This window comes from Emys orbicularis, chromosome 2 (genome assembly GCF_028017835.1).
Source record: "Emys orbicularis isolate rEmyOrb1 chromosome 2, rEmyOrb1.hap1, whole genome shotgun sequence".
Taxonomy (NCBI): domain Eukaryota; kingdom Metazoa; phylum Chordata; order Testudines; family Emydidae; genus Emys; species Emys orbicularis.
Window position 1 is genome coordinate 215,528,513 of NC_088684.1, and position 19,547 is coordinate 215,548,059.

Genomic DNA, 19,547 nt, shown 5'->3' on the forward strand with positions numbered 1-19,547 from the left:
TTACTTTTTCTGGGCAGCTAAAGGTCTACAGGTATGAAATATTTTTGGTGTGTCAGGATGGGATTGTTAAGGAAATGTGTCTATGTTAAATTACCAGGAGTTCATGTTAGAAGCCTTTGTTGTAAGTAGCTTAGTAAAAACATGGTGGACTATTGCATTCCATTAAAGATTATTATTATTTCTATAATGTAATAGGTATGTATAGTGCTTCACAGACAATAAAAAGTGAAGTGAAGACTTTGAATTCTGGCAAGCATCTCTAATTTATTTACTCCTTGTCCAATTATTTCAAATTTGATACGTATTCTGCCTCAGTCCCAAAATTAAACTATCAAGTTTGAGCTTGGATTTTACAGGGGGGAAACAAAACTGAGTTAATAATGGAAATGAAGATGCAATATTAACTATGGAATAACTGCCACTGTATCAAAACAGGATTTAATTTCAAGTAGAATGTATTTTTGGGTTATTGAATCCACCCATGTGGAATTAATTGCAGAATCTGGGCCCAGTATATTAAACTGAAATGTATACGTAGGAGCCATGATCTGACTAGACCCTCTTGGGGTTTGTTCTGTGGATCTTTTGGGGGGGGTCAGCGTTGGCTTTAGAGTTGTATGTTAATACAGGGGTCTGTCCTGGATTTGGTACTGTTAAAAATTTTCATTAATGACTTGGATAATGGTATACTTAAAATTTGTGAATGACACCAAGCTGGGAAATTTGCAAACACTTTGGAGACAGGATTAGAATTCAAAATGACATTGCTAAATTGGACAGTTGGTCTGAAATCAACATCGTTGCACTCTGCTTGGCACTGGTGAGGCCTCAGTTGGAGTATTGTGTCCAGTTTTGGGCACAACGTGGAGAGAATCAGAGGACAGCAACAAAAATGATAAAATGTTTAGAAAACTTGACCTATGAGGAGAGGTTAAAAAAACTGGACATGTTTAGCCTTGAGAAAAGAAGACCAAGGGGGAGGGGGAATCAGTTAAGTCTTCAAATACATTAATTGCTGTTATAAAAAGGGCAGTGATAAATTGTTCTCCATGTCTTCTGAAGGTAGGACAAGAAGTAATCAGCTTAATCTTCAGCAAGGGAGACTATTAGGAAAAACTATAAAAGATAGTTAAGTACTGGAATAAGTTACTGAGGGAAGTTGTGGAATCCTGGCATTGGAAGTTTGTAAGAACGGGTCAGACAAATCAGCTCTCAGGGATGGTCCTCCCTCAGTGCAGGAGGAGGGACTAGATTACCTCTCAAGGTCCTTTCCTGCCCTCCATTTCTGTGATTTATTGTCAATGGCTTATTGTTGCAGTGTTGCCAAATTCTGGATTATCTGGTATGCTGTTTGATCAAAGCCTGGAACTGAGTGGAGGAGACGCTATAGACATAGCGTAGTAGCAGATCTGTTCCACTCAAGTAAACATTACTGTAAGCAGAGTCAGGATGAGCTCTACCCTGACATCTGGTGGTGAATTATGGCGAGTGTGGAAAAGAACTCCAGGGGCTAACCTTGTTTGCATAGGCACACCCACTCGCCTGGCATGAAACAACAGCAACTGAAAGTGGTTACTTTGGCTGGTGTGGGATCCCCAGTTTCTCTGTTATTGGGGCAGGAAGAATAAAGTTTTGTTACCCTGATTCTGTGAATCAAGGCCAGTGGAACTGTTGTATGACAGAAGGACTGAGTGAGTCCTTCACCATTACCTAAGTAGCACTTGCTTGACAAGGGGCCTGGGTTACAAAACCCAGTGAATTGAGAGAGGATGGGGACAGGTATTTGTACCTGATGGTATGGGCCTCCTCTGAGGGTTTGAAACACCAATTGCACCATCTCCTCTCTCCACTGTTGAATGTCAGAGCTAACTTTGATTCCATTAGGAGTCTAGTTACAGGCTGCTGAGCTGAATTCACTTTGGGCCAATGGTGCACCAGCACTGGGGCTCCCCTACTATGAGCTGAAATTGCTAAGAGCTGAAATCATAAAAGAGCTAAAGTTATTAAGAGCTGAGATCACTGAGTGCTGTGTTAACTAGTGGGGGAGCCTGAAGCTATATTGCTCAGCAGCTGGCGGAGCAATTTGTGGGGATGACTGGAGAGCGGTGCGGAGCCTTGCGGGGCCGGTTGGAATGGCCCAAGGAACGGCGAGCGGAGCTGTTTGCGGGGATGGCTGGAACGGCTCACAGGTCGGTGAGCGGAGCGGAGCGGAGTGGAGTGGAGTGGAGCGGAGCAGTTTGTGGGATGGCAGGAAAGTGGACTGGCTTGTGGTGAAGGCTGCGGTGGAACCCCACGGGGAAACAGACGGCTGGCCAGCCTTGGATCACGTAAGGTGCACCTTAACACCCCGTGTGCCCCCCCCCCCCCTTTACTCTGGGGCTGCACTGACCAGGGACAGAGACTTTGGAGGTTGTTGGACTTTTGGGACTTTGGGTGGTTGCTGGACCCAAGAGACTTTGGAGGTGTTGGACTTTGGGGACTCTGGGTGATTTTTGGGTTGCTGGATTCAAGAACCAAAGGGAAAGGACACAGCCCAATTTGCTGGGGTGGGTTTTGCTCATGGTTTGTGGTATGAATCCTGTTTGTGGTGTTTTTCCAATTTTATGCTGATGTCGTTTACCTCATGTTATTAAACATTTTCTGCTACACTCAGACTCCGTGCTTGCGAGAGGGGAAGTATTGCCTCTTAGAGGTACCCAGGGGGTGGTATGTAATTGTCCCAGGTCACTGGGTGGGGGCGCGAGCCGGTTTTGCATTGCGTTATTGAAACGGAACCCCTAGACACAGAACCCGGCCCTTGTTGCTGCCAACTTAGATGGGCAGAAGGGTTACATTTTAAACAAAATCTTTTTTTAAAGCCAGATACTGAATCTGTATGCACTGGAATGAATGTTTTTCTGCAACATTGGACCTGGGTGGGAGTGAATCTCATTTTACTCTGATAGCTGGAATCTAGTATATATTGGAAAGGTAAGAAGCCATAGCTGTTATCTATGTAGATTGTCCAGTCTTGTTTCTAGCTTTGGGTAGCCCAATGGATTTACAGTGCTGTAAACTGATTTCTTCAGCCCAGTTGATGAACTCAATCAGTAAGGCCTTCAAAAAATACTGCACACTTGTTAAAACCAGGTGTAATTACTGGTTTCTGTTCTTTCTATACTCCTAACTAATGAACAGATGTAATGAAACACATTTTTTACTTTTGGTCAATTACTTGGTATATACCTATTTGTCATCCTGAAAATTAATGTTAATGTTTGTATATACAAGGAAATATCTCTCTTGAGCAAAGGTAAAGTAGAAGAAGACATTAGGGAAATCAGTTTGCAGGAGAACATAAGTAATTGAAAAGAGAGAGTGGGAAAGCCCTGTTGTCAAAAACAGGGCATTGGTTTAAAATAGGAAAAGCATTTTTTCTTAGATATATAAGTGCATTGGCCTAGTACAAAATGTGTATTGCACACAGGCCTGCTCTTTGGGGGGGGGGAGGGAGGGAGAGAGAGAGAGAGAGAGTGTGTGTGTGTGTGTGTGTGTGTGTGTGTGTGTGTGTGTGTGTGTGTGTGTGAAAAAAGGCAGGGACACTGATACTAAAAAGTTCAGCCTCCAATGGACAAATTAAGAGCTGGAAATAAATAAGAATGAGTCTGTGCTTCAAAATGTGTTGTCAGATGTTTTGGAACTCGGCACATTTTGAAGACCAGGATAAAACTATCAGCAATGGAGATAAACCTTAAAATGGTGCACTTTTAGTCATGTAAAATTATTACTGTATGTTACGTTTATTAGTCTGCCATAATCAGAAGCATCTGCTGCTTACGTGCTAACCAGAACCAAAATTATCTGTCAAATATTGGTAGCAATATTTATATTCCTATTTTTAGTGCCATTTTATAACTTCGATATTTTTTCTTAGAGCAAAATTATGTATTCCTAAACTTTGGAGGATAGTGTTGGATAGATTTTTGTCTTGCTGGATTAAAATACTACTACCACTTTGTGCTTTCCATCCATAAGTCTCAAAATTCTTGAATAAAGAGAAGTGTCATTGCCATATTTAAGAAAGGAAACTGAGGTACAGAGAAGTTAAGTGACCTGCCCAAGGACATAGAGCACTTCAGTAGCACAGCCAGAAATAGTTTCAGTCCTGAACTACACTGTAAGGAGTAAAGACCAAATTCTTCCCTGTTATTTAGGGTCCAGTCCTGTTCTGATTGAAGTTGAAGACTTATTGACGTCAGTGGGAGTTAGACTGGGTCCTTACTCAAGGCAAGCGAATGTAAAATTTCTACCTGATTCTCTTTTATGAGTTACTTATGCATGCAAATACTAGATATTAAATATGACAAAACTGTTTATAAATTCTAGTACATAAATTGTGGTAGCCCAAGAGAAGTACATTTATTAATATAATATATTTTAGAAATGTACATCTCCCTGACCAGCAGAAATGTGTGTTTATATTCAGTTTCACAGTAGTAGTTATAAATAGATCCATGTGGCTGCAGATAATAGCAGGTTCTGGACCCTAAAGATTACAGGATTGCAGAAAATTGTAGCCATTTTTAACATGCATTACACACTTTTATACTGGAAATTATTCATATTCTTTGTTTTTTGAACAATTAATTTATTTTATTTGAATTTCAGTCATGTGTGTTCACCTAAATTTTTGCCTTAATGCAGATGCATATTCATTGTAAGATGGTTTTTGTTTTATTAAATTTCATCTGCAAAATGTATCCCAGCCTGCATTCTACAAGGTTAATGCTGATGTTTACAGAATCTAGCCACAAAGGATAGCCAAAAAGAACTTAACAAGCACATTCCCAGGAGGCAGATTGTCCTCTTTAGTGTTAGAAGCTGTGGGATAGGATTTGGGGGGAAGAAAAATCTCCCTGAAGAATCCTTTGTGGAGAGTTTTCCGCATTATTCCATGGAGGGAAGCAGAGGTTTCCCCCTGCAAGCCCCACTCGTCACCCTTGGATCCTTGGCCATATAGTGCTTGGAACACACTGTGGGCAATGTGGAAAAGATTATGCAGTCTGGAGAAACTCTGTGTATCACCCCCAACTTGCCCATACTTCCCTCCAGCCTACCTACTCATCGCCCCTTTCCTCAACATAGACCCTGAACTACAGAGAAAGCAGGGTCATGGAGACAGCGGAGTCCCCTTCTGCACAGAAGGAGGTTGATCTGCTTGTGGTGGACTCATCAGGCAGATTCACAAGGACTATATGATTTGGCCTTATATCTCTCTTTAGACTCTCAGTCTAGTACCTGGGTGAATTAGGTGTTTTAAGGCTTAAAATCTATGACTGACTACATAATTGTAGAAAGCCAAACCACACCAGAATTTGCTGCGTGGTCCCCTATTTCTATCACTCTTCAGACTTTCTCCATACTCTTTATTGACTGTAGTCAGCATCTTGGCAGCAGCTTATGGGAGTCTGGACTTTTCCTGCTCATGCCTTTGGCCAAGTACTCTTAGACCCAGGTATCTTTTGTCCTATTTCCTGCTCTCATGAGAGGTCAAAAACATGTGTTTGTTATGATCAAGAATGATTTGCAATAGATACTCAAGTGACAGTAGCACTAAAAATATCTCAAAGGCATTTTAAAATATAAAACTGAGAGAAAATTGAAGGGTACAAATCATATCTAGTCTACAGTTTGTATAACGGCCCTACAATATTAGTAAAAAATCTTGTGCTAACAGTTTGCTGTGGTTTAAGCCAAAGACTCAAATCCTTACATTTTTAGAGTCAGGAGATTGTCAAGCTGTCAGGCTATTTCTGTCACTCTCCCTCTCAGCATCTCAGAGATCAAGTATCTCTTCCTCTTTCCCAGTGAAATTCTTTGCCGTTATACCCTTAGCTGCCAACTTTATATTAAGTAACAGAGCCACTGCTGCTGAGCCTTTCTAACTAGTTTCTAAGATTTGTCAGTTATCCTTGTGTATGTATCATACGATGCTGCTCTTATATTTCTATGTATTATTAGCATTGACAGTCTGTGTGCTTAGCTTAGATGGCTTGATCCTGTGCAGGGCAGGTGCTGAGGGTTGTATAGGTTAAAAGTTATGAGCAGAACAAGGGAGCACTGGGGAATCTGATCTGATATTGAGAGCACTGTTGAAAGGCTGCCAAATTACTTCTGTCTTGTAGGTAGGTATAACGTCTAATCAGGGAACAAGTAGCTAAATAACTTATTAGATCATCCTGAAGTCCATTGCTCCCCAGGTGCACCCATGCAATGACTTGCAGATTCAACAGTGAAATGATCCAAGCTGGCAATCAGTTTCCATACAGCACATTTTCCTTCAACTTTCATGGTAAATAAACTGGTATTGTCTTCCATATTGCCACTAAAGAAAGCACTGCACCTGATCCTGAGATACCGAAATGCAGATCATTTGGCAATTATTGATAAACAACTCCATTCTGTTACCAGGGCTAATGTGAACCTAATGCTTTTCTGCTTCTTTTGTGTCATTCATCTCTTGCAAACACAATATCATAAAGCAGTGGAATGGTCCTCTCTTGATTAGAAATTTAATACTTGTTAGGAGCATGGTACTGATAGCTGCTTCAGCTGTTAGATCTGGAACTGACTCAGCAGAAACCAAAGAAAACAGTAGCACCCCTTTACTGAGGATGGAATGGATTATGCTTTACTGTCATATACTGTACTTACCCACAAGGACCTAGACCCCAGGCTCCAGCCTGAACCTGGAAGTCTACATAGCAATGAAATGGGGCTATAGCCTGAGCTCAAGTTGGCTGTCATGGGCCAGCCATGGGTTTTTCTTCGCAGTGTAGACATACTCAAAGTCTCTGCAAGAACTGAGAATAGACCTACCATCTCGAGACTCCTATTCCAGTGTTTTAACAATAAAACCATACTTTTTCTGCATCCTTGGCTTTCTGTCTTCGTCTCATCCCTTTGTGAAATGGTGATAATACCTTTGTAAACTGCTTGGATACTCCCAGATCACAGGCACAAAATAAATAGAGCTTGAACACTTTGCCAGATAACAACTACTAGCCAGAGGACTATATGTACTAGACAGCATCTATTTAAAACAAACAAACATAAATACCAGGAAGACAGAGCACTGGCAAGATCCAAGGGCAATGCCCTAGTGAAGTCCCTCACAGCTGTTCGGAGGTAGTAATTTACTGGGATTCCTGCCAGGGGTTGTCATTTGAATCTGCTTGAGGGCTTCATCCTTCATATCAGCCTCTGGCTATTAGGTGTTTGATACAATTTCAGACCCTCACAGTTGGAAGGAAGAAGTTTTCTTGCTTGTTCCCCCTAGCCAAGAGTTATCTGAATGTACTTAATGATGGAGAAATGTGTTTTGTTAAGGTCTAAAGTTTTATGAGGAGGATAATTACACAATTATAGTTGAAGTCTTCTAGGGATTTTTTAACATTTTTTAGTAAAAGACTGTAAAATCAATCCACTAGTAACACTGATGTGCTCAGATTTACACAGTAGGTTTTTACACTACATCATATTGTGGAAACTGCAATAGAAGGAAAGTTGAAAATGGGAAAGTTAATGGAAATAATGATTCTTTAAAAAATAGTTTGAAACACATCCTAGTTAAAAAAATGTAGATCTGTAGCTACCATAACAATTGCTACAATGGAGAGTTGGGGTAAAAGTGACCCGGGCTGTGACCCATGTGACCCGGACATTCAAGAAGCCAAAGTCAGCAGCCAGTTTTGAAAATTTTCCCTGTAATTTGCCTGAGCCTCAGTTCCCCATCTCTAAACATTCCCTATAAACCACTTGTATTGTGAGAATAATTCATTGTTATTTGTATGGCACTCAGATACTCTGGTGATGAACACCATAAAAATACTATGGATAGTTTTATCCAGGAATACAGTAACTGTTTTCTAATGCGCTTCATAGGAAAGAACTTTGTTTAAAAGAGCCGGTTGTACTACGTCACACATCTGGGAGACTACTTTGATTAGCTCGTGGTCTTTACTAAGGGAAGAGATGGTCCCAGGAAGTCCAACCAAAAAAACTGGGAGAACCCTGACTATAAGTATTAAAGTTGAGGAAGGTAGAACACAGATGTTTTTCAAGCAACTGTTGCAATTCCAAAGAAAAAAGATCTTATTAGGAAAATAATTTATATTTTACATTACAATTCAAAACCAGATCCAAGATATGCCAGATCATTTGAACCTAAAATCCAAGTCCACGTTGAAAAAAGACTTCTGGAAGATGCCCTATTTCACATAAAATACTCAACTCTTAAAATAAATGAAAGTAGAAGACCCAAGATCCTGCTTGTCAGAATGTGGTTCTCACACACACCCCATCTGATCTGCTGTGCACCAGTTTGTGTATAATTACACAATTGTAGCAGCACTCTCAATTTCCGAGGTGCTGTACAAACATATAGGAAGACACAGTCCCTGTTCTGAAGATTTTACAATCTAATAAGAAAAGGAATATACAAATGTCACGTGAAATGGATACAACATATAAGCATGGGCAGTATGTAATGGAGGCTGGGGAGGCTACTGCTCCCTGCCACAGCCCTGGGGCCATGGCTGGTGCTTGGGGCTCCTCCGGGCAGCTGGGACTTGGGCGGGGAGGCATGGCTGGAGTTCGGGGCAGCTTGGGCGGGGCTCAGGGCAGCTTGGGTGGGCCAGCCCGGGTTCCTCCGGCTGTGGTGCGGGGCTCAGGGCCCCTCTGGCCCTGGTGGGCAAGAGCGGGGTGGGGGGGGGCCTCAGGCAGAAAGGGGTGGGGGGCTAGCCTCCACGAACAGGGGGTTTATGTGCTGTCCATGCATACAAGCTTTTTTCTGTTGTGTTTAATGAGGCATATAGTCATTTCCCATATACTCCTCTATCTAGCCATTTCTTGACCAAAATCTTGTAGGCATCATCACAGTTGAAATGGGTCTTAATGAGAGAATAAATGAGGAGAGGTGGTTTTATGGACGATCTCAGGAAGGGTGTTGCATGCCTAGGAAGTTGGTGTAGAGGAAAGGTTAAGACAGTGTTGAGAGAAGCACATTAACAGGGCATTAAGGCTGGCATCACTGCTGATGAAGTATAATAAACCTAGAGTTAGTTTGTTTTTCTCATCCATTTAAGGGTCTTTGTAGCTTTGTTTGATATTTATTTAATTAAAAAAAAAAAAAGAAAAATGTCCTCAGACTGTGACTCTTTAAATGTGTATCCTAGTTCTTAGCACCCTTTGATTTCATGTAATGACGTATATCAAAATATCCTGAAGCAGATACATGCCAAGCATTTATTTCTTATCTAGTTGTTTATATTGTAAAGCCCTGATCCAGCAAACACATATGTGTTTAGCTTTACTCATATGAAGGGATTACTCTCACAAATAAAAGTTCATCATATGCATAAGGGTTTGCAGGAGTGGGGCCAAAGTTTTATATTTCTCTGATTATATAATAACTGCTTGAACATGTTACAGAGTATATAACAATATTACAAATACAATAAAATGAGAAAATTAAAATATAAAAAGGAAGACTAAATAGTAGAGGTAGGTGATTGGCAATAGTATGCAGATTGCTTTACCGCAAAGTCCAGTTCAGATATGCTCCAGGTCAGTCACTGCAATTGACGGGTGACTAGTGGCATATGAGAAAAGTTAGTGATCTCGGCCCAATTGCTGCAAGGTGGTCATATCACAAAACATACCACCACACTTGCACTAATTACCACTCTTGTTAGCAAGCTCAGCAGAAAGGCCAAAGATTGAAGGGGCATTGAAAATGAGTTACCCTCTTTTGTCTTAGGAGAAGTTTCCTCTGGAAGAAAACTAAGGTATGTTTTCAGGGTGATGTGGGGAAGCTTGTATTGCTGCTGCCTAAGTTTTACATACTGTAAAACTAATTGTGTCAAGTTAATTTCATGCTTTATCAGCCTCAGGTTTATTAGTGCAAATTAAATTTCACACTAATGAGCCAAAGTTCTTGTGAAGCAACATGAAAACCTGCAGTTTCCATTCATTGCAGTAAAAATACATTTTGTGCTATTTGCATAGTGGGTGAATAGTCTAATAACAGTATTTGTATTGCAAAAAGAGATTAATAAACTTTGTGAATAAAAAGAGGACCTTTGCTGTTAATCTAGTACCTTTCAGCAGCACTGACAAGTATTGGAGAATGATTTTTAAAAAAATCAAACAATTACAATGAATTATTTATTTTTTTATTATAATTTTAACAACATGGCTAACTTGAAATCTGTAAGCAAAGCACTCACATGAGGAAGAGACTCTAATAAAGTTGTTCAAGCTACAACCTACTTAGATTGTTAAATCAAACCGAATAAAGCAGGCTGCTTTGATGGGTTTATGGTTTCCACAAACATTTTTGTCAGTGACATCTTTTGCTTTGAATTCCAACATTGTCTTCTGTGGACAGGGAATTTCAAAATCAGCTGAAAGTTTAAAAAAAAAATTTGCTGATTAGAGCAAGTAATAAGAGGAAAGGGAAAATTGTTGGACCAAATTCTACTTTCCCATACACTGGTGAAATGCCATTGGCTTCAGTAGGATTACACCAATGTAACTGAAAACACAGTTTCGCTTAGTATATTAATTTATCTCACAATGAATGAAATTTACTCCTTCACAGATGATCATCTTAAAGTTTGTGCACCGCTTCAGTGCATGGTGGTGGCATATAAGCCTTGTGCTTGTTCTCTGCACAGGGCTGAATTTCACCAATACCTTTATTCCAGCTCTTTGAGAACATTTTGATTATTATTAAAATTCTACCATTGCTATACATTAATTTTTTTTAACATGTATTAATATGTAAAGCATTTTCATTTGTATATAAGAACTTTTGAAGATTTGGACCATGAAAGGTAGTATGTGTATTTATTAGAGATCATCATGGACCAAAATGCACACCCAACACACATGTCACTTTACTGAAATTTAATTCTCCATCCAAACTTTGTGGCTCAGGCCTCTTTCTCTGTCTTCACTCCCACACATCTCCCCTCACATAAGTGAAATTCTCCTCTGTTCAGAGGGCCAGAATAAGGTCTGTAGACTACTTAAGTTCCCTTTGTCTAAGGACTGAAGTGGCACTTCAGACATGTACAGGCCTCTTTCTGGCTCTCTGCACATAGGTGAATTTCACCCCAAAGAAACATGGGAATTACACCACTAGTCTTGCAACTCTAAAAAGAAAACAGGAGGGAATCAGTTTTTTTAGTTGGAAGATCATTACAAGCATCCTGCAGAGTTATGGACGTAGTTAGCTGTTTGAATGTATAATCCCACCACATTTGTTTGAAAGAGCTTAGAACAGAATTGCAGTACTTATATTTATCATGATCAATTTGCTCCATTATATTATTTATGAGACGGTAGGTTCTGTGCAATAGCTGATACTGGGCTTTCTGATGATTAGTGTATATAGGCAATTTCAATGTATGTTTCAACACTTTCCCACAAAACTTGGAATGAAAATCAGTAGAAATTTAATTTCCAGCACCCAGCTGTTTATATACCTTTTACTTTCTTCAGCATTTTCACAAGGTGCATGTGCTCCCCTTCTTGCTATCCTACAGCCCACTCAGAAGCCAATTATAGTTGTGACATTGCGTCTTCTATTTATGGAGGATCAAGACCCGATTTACTAGCACCAAGGTATTTTCTATTAGGCAGGAGATTATGCTGTCTGAAAAGCAAACCATTTTAATGAGGGCCTGTTGACAGAAAACTTTGATTTGGAATGTGAGAGAGGGGAGGGGATGGGTTCTCGTAGGCTCTGGCTAATTCTGATGATTAGAGATCTTCCAGAAGCAAACCCCCAAACACTTTAAATGAATTTAGAATTTCTTCTCCAGAGGAAAAGTGTTCAAAGAAAAAGAATGGATTATTTTTCTCCACAAAAGATCTAGATAGTGGGCCAAATTCAGCTTAGACCCCCCAATTCAACAAAGCATTTAAACATGTGTTTAAGCTTGTCTCTGTTCAGCAATGCACTTAAGCACATGCTTATAACTAAGCGTGTGCTTAAGTGCTTTTGCTGAATTGCAGGGGTGCTCAGTTACTCCCCAGTTGAGAGCAGAATATAATCCATGTAGTCTGAACCAGATGTAGGTTCGGTATTTTATTCTGTGATGGAAAATGTGGTATATTTGATGGTAAAGCAAGAAACAATCAACTAGAAGAAACAAATGTTTCCCTTGGTAAATACTAGAACATAGTCTAAACATTAATCACTAAGGCCCAGATCACCCTGGTGCAAGATAAGGTTAGGGGGCCCCTTCCAGACTCTGGGCCACAACCCCCACCATACCCCCCCCCACTCTCCAACATCCCCCAATTCCCCTACAGTTCATCCCACCATCCTCCACTTGTCCCCAACCCCTCATCCTGGTGCCCCCCCGCCAACACTCCCCACCTCACCCCATGGCCCACCAACACCTCACTCTGTCACCCACTCCCCCGGGACTCCCCCTGGGACACTCATTGGTACTGCCGTGGCTCAGTGCTCTGTTCCTCTCCTGGGCTACGGAGGCTCCTCCCAGTCCCAGTGGTTCTGCTCATTCCTATCAGCCAACCCACACACACCACACAGGCCAAATTTGAGTGATGGGTGGCATTGTGAGAGTGCACATGGGAGTTGCAGTGCTGATGTGGTTTGCGCCAACTGCCCCCTGTCATGATGGAGTTGTGGCTGGATCAGATCTGAGTGGTACTTCGTGCGACCCCCGTGTACCAAGTTGCAAGGCCACTAAACATGGCCCGGCTGTCCCCTGTCATGACAGAGGGGCAACTGGGCCAAACCTGAACAGCACTGCAACCCCGCATGCCTTGTTGCAATGCCACTCAAATTTGGCCTGGCTGCCCCTCCGTCTGAGAGGGCCAAATTTGAGTGAGTAGTGTTGAGACTCTGTGTACCAAATAAAGTGCTGTAGCGCTACTCTGTCTGTTTGGGCCCCCATAGCTTTGTGGGACCTGGAGTGACTGCACCACTTGCACCACTGTAGCTACACCACTGTCTAGCAAAGTATGTAAGCAGATGCTGACTTTTAAGCATGTGAATAATCCTATTGACTTCAATGGGACTACATGTGCTTAAAAGTAAATGTGTTCAAGTATTTTACTGGATCATGGCCTAAATCATGTTTTCTGTTCTGTAGGAGGATGAGGCCTTCCCCAAGAGCCCAGCCTGAGTGGCTGGTCTTTGTACTGGGTGGGAGGGGTGTCTAAGGAAGGGAATCATGTTCCCAACATATGAAGCAGCAGCACAGCTGCTTTACAGCGGTTAATGTAGCTTTGAGGCTATAATAGCTTCTTTATCTCTTATGTCTCAGTGCTTTGGGAAATGAAGGCTCCTTGATCCACTGGCCCTGGTCTACTCCTCCCCTGCCCTGCTCTCACACTACTGGCATCTGATGCAAAGGACTAGGAACCTATGCAGAGTTGGACTTGAGGTGTACATCCCCCTGTACAGGTTCTTCGAATCTAGCCACCTATGCCACTGCTCAGTGGACCATTCCAGTTCTGTTGTCTCTGGGGATCTCAGCGCATATCCCACAGTGCACAATGTTATTATTCATGTTATTCACAAGTTCTGTGTTCATGACACACTCTCCATTTTAAAAAGAAATACCTTCTTTCTTCTGCATCCAGAAGACAGTGATATGCAGCGATGTCCTTCTCCAGCTGTATTTTGTTGGACAGCAGAGTTTCACGATCCCTCTGCTGCTGCTCAGTTTCTGCTCTGATTTCTCGCACCTCTGCCTCTAGCTTGGTAATGACAGAGCCTAGGTTCTGAAGTTCAATGTCATGCCAGTGCTTAGCATCATACAAGGAGTTCTCCAGACCCCTTTTCTACATGAAACAGTAATTATAACACTCAGAACAGAGTCATGACTTCTGATAATCTTTGTAGTAGCGTTTCAGCTAGGCTGCAGTGAATGGTATGTGTGGGAAATTTGAAACTGCCCTAATCCTTTGCATTTGAATCTGCTGAAATGGAGACCCCAATATACTGGGCGTTCTGTTCATTAGATATTTGTATTGTACTGTGCATTGTGGCAATGTGGACTGATAAACTGCTTTGTCTGAGGCTATCTCAGAGTTTTTCAAACTGTGGGGCTTGCCCCCCCTATAGGAGCATGGAGGAACTTTGGGGGAGGGCGAGCGGTGACTCCAGGTGGCTTGTGCCAGCCCCAACAGCAGGGCCTGGTCCAGCCCCCATGGGGAAGGGGGGCGGGGAGGGAGCATTACCTCCCCCCTAGGGTGACCAGACAGCAAGTGTGAAAAATCAGGACAGGGGGTGGGGGGTAATAGGACCCTATATAAGAAAAAGACCCAAAAATCGGGACTGTCCCTATAAAATCGGGACATCTGGTCACCCTACTCCCCCCCGTTCCACCTCAGTGGGCCACCCAGCCTGTGGGTCAGGTTCAACATCCGCTGCAACTGTGCAGATTTCTGCTCGTGGCAGCCTCCATGCCCAGCGCTGGCTCCACCTCCAGAGACCTTCCCAGGTGCTTTCCCCCACCCTGAAAACCCAAGAGGGGAGGGGCAGAGGGGCAGGCATTGGCCTTGCCCTAGTGGCACTGCCTGGCTGCAAGGTAGAAGCAGCCTGCTGCTGAGGAAGCCTTGGCTGTGCCATTGCTAAGTATCTGTGTATTTGAAACTTACAGTTGTAGGTAATTTACTTAAAGTTGTGTTAGAACATAAGAACATAAGAAAGGCCGTACTAGGTCAGACCAAAGGTCCATCTAGCCCAGTATCTGTCTACCGACAGTGGCCAATGCCAGGTGCCCCAGAGGGAGTGAACCTAACAGGCAATGATCAAGTGATCTCTCTCCTGCCATCCATCTCCATCCTCTGACGAACAGAGGCTAGGGACACCATTCTTACCCATCCTGGCTAATAGCCATTTATGGACTTAGCCACCATGAATTTATCCAGTCCCCTTTTAAACATTGTTATAGTCCTAGCCTTCACAACCTCCTCAGGTAAGGAGTTCCACAAGTTGACTGTGCGCTGCGTGAAGAAGAACTTCCTTTTATTTGTTTTAAACCTGCTGCCTATTAATTTCTTTTGGTGACCCCAATTTCTTTTGGTGACCCTCTTCTTTTGGTGTTAAGGCCTCTGTTAGGTTTATGAATCGGCTATCAAGCATACTTTATGTATCTATTTTTGTCTGAGTTGTGCGGGTGCAACAAAAATTGTAACTCAAAGGGGGTGCTCAGCTCAAAAAGTTTGCAAACCGTTGGTCTAGCTGGTTAAAAGGCACTAAAGTTTGCTTAATATACTTTGTGCTCTATAACACTATGTACCCAGTAATCTCAATGAGGTTTACAAATGTTAATGAATTAAAGTGTTGAGGGATAAAATTTCAGAGCCTGATTTTCATAAGTGCTGGGCACCACACCACCAGTTTAATCAATGAGAGTGCGGGCATATAGGGACTTATTCTCACCAGGCACATCAAGATGAGAATATGCCCTAGAAAAGCATACTGAATTTTATTGAGTATATTCCAGTGAGTATACACCAGTTCTAAATCGATAGCTACTTACCAAAGTTCTTAAAGATTCAGTCTCTGCTTGCAGACTCTGTATTTTGCAGGCTGTTTCATGGAACTCTGCTCTCAGGGATTCCACCAGTTCTTCCTCTTGGGTTTGTACAGCAGGTGCCGTTTCTGTGGTTTGCTGACAACAGGTAATAGTTGTCAGTCACAAAATGCTTTAATAATAATAATTTATATTCCTCCCATCCCATAATGAAAGTAGTCTTTTGCAATTTGTGGCTATTCTGATTTTAAATTTGTCATTTCTATTTTCAGTTCCTTTAACAATTTTGGATACTTTTAAGAGCATAACCACCACATTTTCTGTATACGTATTGTAAAATTGGTCTATGTATACATGTATCCAAGGATACATACATATATTCCCAGCAGCATGCTGCTTAGTGTTCATACAAATACATTAAAAGTGACCTGCAAAGAGAAAAATGGGGTTCTGCACTTTTTCCTCTATATGATGTGTTATAGTGAAAGTTTTGAGGGTTTTTTTTTTTTTCAAGAAAGTTTTGAGGGTTTTTTTTCCCATTTCATTTTATATTAGAAATCCACATCTCTTCTACTCCGTTTTTTTGTTTGTTTGTTTTTATGGAAGATTGTAGGATTCATGGAAGACTGAAGAATTAATAGGATTATGACATCAAGACCAATGAAGTAAAACCTGATTAATGAAGAGGGGAAATTATTATTCAGATAATTTCATACTTTATATTTTGTGTTTTAACACCTGTTTAACTCAAACTCCCTAGAAATAGGCAAAGGAAAATACTTTTTATGAAAGATTAAACATGACTGCCTCTTTTAGTAAGGGAGAGACAAGATGGGTAAAGTAATATCTTTTATTGGACCAACTTTTGTTGGTGCAAGACACAAGCTTTCGAGCCACACAGAGCTCTTGTTAGGACTGGGAAAGGTCAAGGGTCAAAAGAGCTCCAAGTCTACATCGAGCAAACATAAGACTTGATTTTCCTGATATTTCTCAGAAAAAACAAGTAGGAAAAAACTCTCTCTGAGGAAAAACAAACATTCAATCCCCCTTTTTCACATCTCAAAACCAAAATAAGAACTCAGGCCCCCTTTCCCCCTCCCTTTCAGGTCACTTTTAATACTAGTTTATGTAGAGTACTTTGGGTTCACACCGAATGCTCAGCCTAGCCCTATCCCACTTTGTGGCCTATTTTCTGACCACGTAATCTTTTACCACGAAGGTAATATAATGTTCAAATGGATCTGGAATTTCATATGCTAATATTGGGAATGCATAGATACAGATACACCAATAGCAGGGTGTGGGCAGTTGTATAGCTCAACTTATTTGTTTCAGGATTTGACTCTGATTATCTCCATTGTAACAAAATTTAAAAACCTATCTTAGTCCATACGGGTGAAATTCTTCCATGTGCAGAAGGTTAGCAAAGACACATGCACCATTTAAGTCCCAATTAAGCCCTCAAAATAGGGCTTAAGTAGGACTTAAGTAATGCATTGTGCTGCATTGTAAAGGGGTGAATTCTGCTCTGACTAGATTGTGCCTATTAGACATAGTAATGAGTAGCAGATGGTGCAGAGCCACATTGCCCAGAGGCATTTTAGGGAGGGATTGTACCTCCAAGAGATACAATCTCCTCCTGAACTACCTGATGAACTCCTGGTGTGTCCCCTGTGGAATAATTTGCATTTCCAGGGATGCACAGAGAGAGCCATCCCTATGCTTCTACAGGGACTGCAAATATCCTTATCCCTTTTATGAGGTGCACAGAGGAGGGAAGTATCCTTGTGTTCTCGCCACTGGGCATCAGCACAAAGGCCACTCATAATCTGACGCTAAACCTGATCTGATTATTTTTGTGTCCTCCTGCTTTTATTCTTCCTGCACTTGTGCAGTTGTACCGAGGGGAGAGTGTACACCAAATTCCTTGTGCCTTGGAGGCATTTGGGTGAGGGAGGGCCAGGGCAGGATTTCCTTCTAAGTGTATGGTGCTTTATTTTTGAAGTTCCTAGAGAACTGTTTGATTTTAGGACAGTCTGTGCTATTGCTCTGCATTGTGCACTGTTCAGGAGTCTGGAAGCTGAGTTAATTTGTTTTCATAGAATTAAAATAACTAAAATGATTAAAATAGAATAATGAAACATCTGGAAGACAATGATAGATCTGATCGTCTAATCAGCATGGTTTCTGCAAAGGGAAATCATGTCTCACTAATCTCTTTGAACATATCTATAAAGAATTCTTTGAACATGTCAATAAAGTAGTGGATAAAGGAATCGTGATTTTTGTAGACTTTCAAAAGGTCCTTCACAAGGTGTCTCATAGGATGCTATTAAAGAAACTAAGTAGTCATGAGGTGACAGGTAAACTAGCTAATAGGAAACAAAAATAGCATTAAATGGTCAGTTATCATCATAACAAAAGTCTAACAGCGGAGTGCCTCAAAGTTCTGTACAAGGTCCCATGTTGTTAATAATCTTGAGGGGTGTGTATGTGAGTGAGATGGCCAGTTTGGCAGGTGACACAAAGTTATTTAGTTTAGTGAGGAACTTCAGAGGGACCTAACCAAGCTAGATGAATGAGCAACACAGTGGTAAATGATGTTCAATGTTGATAAATGGCAAAGTAGTGCATTTGGAGGGAAATAGTTAAAAAGCTTGTATACCGTTTTAGGATCTAAATTAACTATCAGCTCAGATAGGAATTTGAGCATCATGTAGACAAGTCAAAGAAGACTTCAGCTGCACATTGAGACAAAATTTTAAAGATGTTTGGGCATCTATGGCACATTTGAAAATCCCACTAAGTGGCAGGCGGGGGCAGGGAGCAGGGGGTCTCTGCGTGCTGCCCCTGCCCACAGGTGCTTCCCCTGCAGACAGGCGCTGCCGCTGCCACCAGGGGCGGCTGTAGGCACCAGCAAAGCAAGCACGTGCTTGGGGCAGCCCATTTGCAGGGGCGGCAGGGATCCAGCATGGGAGCTGAGAACCAACAGGGGGCCCTGGGAGCTGTAGTTCCTTGGTTAGCTCCCTGCCTATAGAGCCAGCCCTGGAGCAGGGAAAGAACTACATTTCCCAGCATTCCCTTGGCCACTACCAACAGGAAAGGGGGGGAGCTGAGACCTCATGCTGCAGTGAATGGAGAGCTGCACTGTGAGTAGGGATACCATATTTTAACAGTCAAAAAATAGGACGCTCCACGGGGAGGGAGGGTAGCCCCACCCTGCCCCCATCCACTCCCTCCGACTGCCCCCCACAGAAACCCCAACCCATCCAACCCCTCCTGCTCCCTGTCCCCTGATCACCCCCTCCCAGGACCCCTGCCCCTAACTGCCCCCCAGGATCCCACCCCCTATCTAAGCCTCCCTTCTCCTTGTCCCCAACTGCCCCCTCCTGAGACCCCCCCCCAACTTCCCCCCAGGACCCCACCCCCTACCTGTCCCCTGACAAACTCCCGGGACTCCCATGCCTATCCAACTGCTGCCTGTCCCCTGACTGCCCCCCCCAACCCCTGACCCATCTAACCCCCCCTTCTCCCTGCCCCTGACTGCACCCCCCGAACCTCCACCCCATCCAACCCTCCTGCCCCCTTACCGTGCCACTCAGACCAGCGTGTCTGGCTCCACGCAGCGCCAGACACACTGCTGCATACATGCTGCCGTGCTCCCCCGCAGAGCCACAGCCTTCTTCTCTCCCCCCCCCCCCAGCACCTGCCTTCCAGATTTGAACACCTCAAAATTCAGGAGTGCTCAAGCTCAGTTTGGGCAGCTGTTACTTCATTTCTCCCAAATCAAATATACTGATCCACTGTAACTTGCTGTAGAAAAAGTAGGATAAAATTGAGCAAGAAATGCTTCCCAGTGGTTATTAGGACTGGAATTGCTATTTTCAACAGCCATTGCCTTTTTTGTTTGTTTGTTTGTTTAAAAGGAAGACGGTGATATTGCATTGGCAAATTCCCCATAGAAAGAAAGAAAGAGGAACA

At 42.4% G+C, this 19,547-nt stretch overlaps 1 protein-coding gene across 1 annotated transcript in view; it reads right to left on the bottom strand.

Annotated features, from left to right (window-relative positions):
* Window positions 1-11,176: 11,176 nt before the first annotated feature.
* The window catches only part of BFSP2 (beaded filament structural protein 2), a 36,156-nt gene continuing 27,785 nt past the window's right edge, over window positions 11,177-19,547 (bottom strand). Inside the window, exons 5-7 of the mRNA XM_065398409.1 lie at window positions 15,573-15,704; window positions 13,646-13,866; window positions 11,177-11,198 (exon numbers count right to left, since the gene is read on the bottom strand). Of these exons, the coding sequence (XP_065254481.1) occupies window positions 11,177-11,198; window positions 13,646-13,866; window positions 15,573-15,704 (375 nt within the window). The remainder of the gene's footprint in view (window positions 11,199-13,645; window positions 13,867-15,572; window positions 15,705-19,547) is intronic.